The sequence below is a fragment of the Alosa pseudoharengus genome, unplaced genomic scaffold (genome assembly GCF_046254945.1).
Source record: "Alosa pseudoharengus isolate Yale_2024_CS ecotype anadromous, Long Island Sound unplaced genomic scaffold, YU_APseudo_1.1 YU_APseudo_1.1_scf_13, whole genome shotgun sequence".
Taxonomy (NCBI): domain Eukaryota; kingdom Metazoa; phylum Chordata; class Actinopteri; order Clupeiformes; family Clupeidae; genus Alosa; species Alosa pseudoharengus.
This window is the reverse complement of record NW_027468598.1, coordinates 37,898,261-37,903,260: the sequence shown is the minus strand read 5'-3', so window position 1 is coordinate 37,903,260 and position 5,000 is coordinate 37,898,261. Positions and strand designations below refer to the sequence as shown.

At 42.8% G+C, this 5,000-nt stretch overlaps 1 protein-coding gene across 1 annotated transcript in view; it reads right to left on the bottom strand.

The window, feature by feature from the left end:
• Positions 1-5,000, bottom strand: part of cep57 (centrosomal protein 57) — a 21,519-nt gene that overhangs the window by 10,408 nt on the left and 6,111 nt on the right. The window contains exon 4 of the mRNA XM_076283001.1: positions 1,653-1,774. Within this exon, the coding sequence (XP_076139116.1) occupies positions 1,653-1,774 (122 nt within the window). The remainder of the gene's footprint in view (positions 1-1,652; positions 1,775-5,000) is intronic.

The window sequence follows — 5,000 nt, the reverse complement described above, 5'->3', positions numbered from 1 at the left end:
TTAAGTAAAGAACTCTCTGCGTTGCGGACCATCTTTTTCATGTACTCCACTTACGTGTGTGTGTGTGTGTGTGTGTGTGTGTGTGTGTGTGTGTGTTAGAGGGTGACAATTTTTCGGGACTCCCGCGGGTCACAGTATTCCCGCGGGTTTCCCGCAGTACGGGAGTAAATTTCACTGTTGGTAACGTGATTGGGACGGGACAGGAAATAATAAACGGGAGCTGGCGGGAAGCCAGAGATTATTAACTTAAAAAAATGACGCTGCAATGCAGTGAGTGCGCCCAAAGACGTGAGGCATTTCGTTTTAGAAAAGAGAACCAATTACAACCCACAATACGTTTGTTGTTGATTGGTAGCCTATCAGAGCAAGACAAGCAGCTGCCCTGTTCACAATCAATCAGCTTCAGCGATAGGCCCTAAGGCAAAATGGATGCAAAGAAACAGTTACAGGTGTCAGCAAAGGACATCTCTATTCAATTGCACGAGCTGTCCGGGAAAGCGATTCTCGTTGAGTTTAATGTGTCATGCAATGTTGGGGCATGGCACCTCGACGATCGCATTCCTCAATATATTTATCGCATAACCCTGGCGGAACACAAAAAATAGTTTTGTTTACTCATAGCAACAACGTTGCTATGCTTCGCTGGTTTAACGTGATGAGAACGGTGCAAACTTAACTGATGGGATGAGATCTAACTATGAAATGATTTAAGCATAGCCTACAGCAAAGTCCTGTAAAATATGTAATTTTAATGTACAAAATGATCGGCTCTCGGGATTTTGCGGGACAGAATTTTTTTGGGGGGGCTGTCACGTGATCAGGATATGACGGGAGTATTTGTGCGGGCTCGGGATGGGACGGGAGTGAAAATTGCTTCCCGTGTCACCCTCTAGTGTGTGTGTACCTGGTGTTTAAGTAAAGACGTTCTAGAACTCTCTGCGTTGCGGACCATCTTCTTCATGTACTCCACTTATGTGTGTGTGTGTGTGTGTGTGTGTGTGTGTGTGTGTGTGTGTGTGTGTGTGTGTGTGTGTGTACCTGGTGTTTAAGTAAAGACGTTCTAGAACTCTCTGCGTTGCGGACCATCTTCTTCATGTACTCCACTTATGTGTGTGTTTGTGTGTGTGTGTGTGTGTGTGTGTGTGTGTGTGTGTGTGTGTGTGTGTGTGTGTACCTGGTGTTTAAGTAAAGACGTTCTAGAACTCTCTGCGTTGCGGACCATCTTCTTCATGTACTCCACTTATGTGTGTGTGTGTGTGTGTGTGTGTGTGTGTGTGTGTGTGTGTACCTGGTGTTTAAGTAAAGACGTTCTAGAACTCTCTGCGTTGCGGACCATTTTCTTCATGTACTCCACTTATGTATGTGTATGTATGTGTGTGTATGTGTGTGTATGTGTGTGTGTGTGTGTGTGTGTACCTGGTGTTTAAGTAAAGACGTTCTAGAACTCTCTGCGTTGCGGACCATCTTCTTCATGTACTCCACTTATGTGTGTGTGTGTGTGTGTGTGTGTGTGTACCTGGTGTTTAAGTAAAGACGTTCTAGAACTCTCTGCGTTGCGGACCATCTTCTTCATGTACTCCACTTATGTGTGTGTGTGTGTGTGTGTGTGTGTGTGTGTGTGTGTGTGTGTGTGTGTGTGTGTGTGTGTGTACCTGGTGTTTAAGTAAAGACGTTCTAGAACTCTCTGCGTTGCGGACCATCTTCTTCATGTACTCCAGCTGTTTCTCCAGCAAACGACAACGAGACTCAGCTGCTGCCAACTGGCACTCCAGCTCTGAGAGAGAGAGAGAGAGAGGGAGAGAGAGAGAGAGAGAAAGAGAGGGAGAGAAAGAGAGAGAGAGAGGGATAGAGAGAGAGAGGGGGGGAGAGAGAGAGAGGGAGAGAAAGAGAGAGGGAGAGAGAGAAAGAGAGAGAGAGAAAGAAAGAGAGAGAGAGAGAAAGAGAAAGAGAGAATGGATTATAAAAAGTGAACGATACGTATAATCTACAGATGGTCCCCAACATAAATCTTACCAAAGTCAAAGTGACAGGCAGACGTTACACAGGAAAATTAAATTATTTTATTTCTGGTACCAAATATATTGCCATAGTGCAACAAATATATTGCCATAGTGTACCAAATATATTGCCATATATTGCCATAGTGTACCAAATATATTGTCAGAGTGTACCAAATATATTGTCATAGTGTAACAAATATATTAGTGTACCAAATATATTGCCATAGTGTACCAAATATATTGTCATATATTGCCAGTGTACCAAATATATTGCAATATATTGCCATAGTGTAAGAAATATATTGCCATAGTGTACTCAACAGCGGTAAGGAGATGGTGCACATCATCGTGCAGTCAGGGAGGGGGCTGGTGGGGTGATTTCAAGGTCAAATAATTTGCACATTTGTGTTCACACGTCTATCTATAAAGCAAAAAAGCGTCTGTGTGTCTGTGTGTCCGGATGTGTGTCTGTGGCACGCATATCTCGCTGACCGTTTGTCAGACTGATTTCAAACATGGCAGGTGGCTTGCTACAGGCATGAGTTAGTGCAGTGCCAAATTTGACGTTGTTTGAAAAACAAATGCAAAAGATATCGTTGAATATATCGGTAAAAGAAGCACATTGGCTTTTGCTGCTGGTGGCTTTGGCAGAACTGGATCAGTGTAGGTTACACGGGTAAAAACAAAAGCGAGTGCAAGATAACTCCACGGATTTTGCAACAACACGCCGACGCGCCGACACGCCAACACGACAACATGCCAACACGCCAACACGCCAACATGCCAACACACACAGGTAGGCTATGCAGTGGCTCTTCAAAATGACGTAAAAAATGTTGTGCAATAAGCGGACCCTTCCAATAGCCCAGGCTACTTTGCACTGTCTTTAGACTTTGAATAAGCACATGACAATTCCAACTGCAAGGTCCTAAATTGAAACGAGCGATAATGGTCCCAAATTAAGGAACGTCTCAGAATGCCACACATGCAAAGCATAACCAGCGACAAGCAACGAGTGGCAGACAGAGTGCGATGTCACTTATAGGCCACCAGAGACTGTTTTTGAGTGACACCGTTGCAAATTTTTATATGATGCATCATTCAACAAAATGGTTTGTTTTCTCTATCATCAAGTTATTCAATAGGCTAAGCATATAGCCTTGACTCAAAACAGCTGTTAGGATTATGTCATTTTGATTTGTAAAAAATGGGTCATGTGTTCATTCATACAGCACACCTGTTTGATGCCCGGGTCATAGGTGTGTGTGTGTGTGTGTGTGTGTGTTACCTGTGCTGCTGTGTGTGTATGTTTGTGTGTGTGTTACTGTGCTGCTGTGTGTGTATGCGTGTGTGTGCATGTGTGTGTGCATGTGTGTGTGTGTGTATGTGTGTGTGTGTGTTACCTGTGCTGCTGTGTGTGTATCTTTGTGTGTGTGTTACTGTGCTGCTGTGTGTGTACAGGGATTAAAGTGAAAAAAAATTGTTTGACTGAACTTTTTTCAGGCCATAAGTCATACGTTGTTCATATCTACCTATAAAGATAGCCCCCCTTTTGCTGTAGCGACCTATTGGTTTTTAATGTACAAAAAGATGCAAACAGTAAAGTCAAGGGAGTATTCGCCTTATTCACACGGCGGCCATTGTTTAAACCAAAACGAGGCTGCAGGGTACACTTACTATATAATTAATGCCACCTACAGGTGAATGCATAGAACATAACAATCCTATGGTTTGTGTACCCTGTAGCCTCGTTTTAGCCGCCAATGGCCGCCATGTGAATAAGGCGAATTGAGAGTGTTCTTGATTGAGATTTTTGAGTTTTTCTAATGAACAAAACAATATTTCAGTACCATCCCTGACCATTGCTGACTAGCCATTGCTGTTCTTTTCTACTGCAGCAATATTGAAGAAAGGCTTTAACTTACACTCTTATTTAATTACTTCAGGCCAAAAGTGTTTGCAAATCAAGTTGGCAAGACTTCCCATTTCCTTATCAAAGTAAAGAATCAGAACATTCGAGATATTGTTCATATTTCCATTTGTTGCCTCATCCGCATTTAATGAAAACATGGTAATTTTGAGTTTTACAGACAACTCAGTATTCCAATGAGCAGCAATACTGTGTGTGCTCATGCAGGAGGTCTGCGCATTTGACAACGACAATCTGGAGAGGGCGCTTTTGTCTTCAGCAACAGATTGTATAATGTTGACAAGAGGTTGCGATATGGTGAGGGACAGGTCGTGTTGCGCTATGAAAGAACATGCATAGCCTACTTTCTGAGCGCAAAAACGGTCAGCCAGCCATAGATAAACGTAGCCTACCTCTGTCGTGGTGGCTAGTTGCACCAGGTAGGGAAGATGTCCTGAAGTGCACGAACGTTAACCTTGGCGGTCTTCTGATTGGTGGCGTGCTAAAACGTTTTCCTATTGCATCCATAAACAATTTTCTTGCAGCAAACCGCCTAAAAGCAAACCTGGCACTTTAATTTCTTTACACCATGGCTTGCTAGTTCTCCCCCGTTTTCAACAGCCGCCCATCTCCATCTTATTTTTTTTAACTTATAACACCTGTGCCTTCCTTTAGCAACAATGCATCCATGACAGCTAGTGGCCTTGCCAAATAGACGCACACAAATCATGACGCTAATAAGAGGTTCTGGTAGGCCTACTGGTTATGGTTTTGTGCTATAAATTAATAATATTTTATAGCGAAGTTTTAAGTTGACTATTTTAATTGTATGGTTATTTTTTGTCAACATACACTTACAACCTACTGTCGTTAAAAGAGGCCTAAGCAAAATAGGCTACAAGGCATGTCTATGCGTCACAAGCACGACTGACGCCCTTACTCAACAGGTCGCGATGATGACAATATTATTATTATTTTATGTTAACACGCTCAGTCAAAACCTTCCGTCGCAAATTGTGAAAAACTAATTGTTGTACATGTCATAACAGACGGGATAATAATTTGCATAGGCTATGGGTTATATTGCGTCG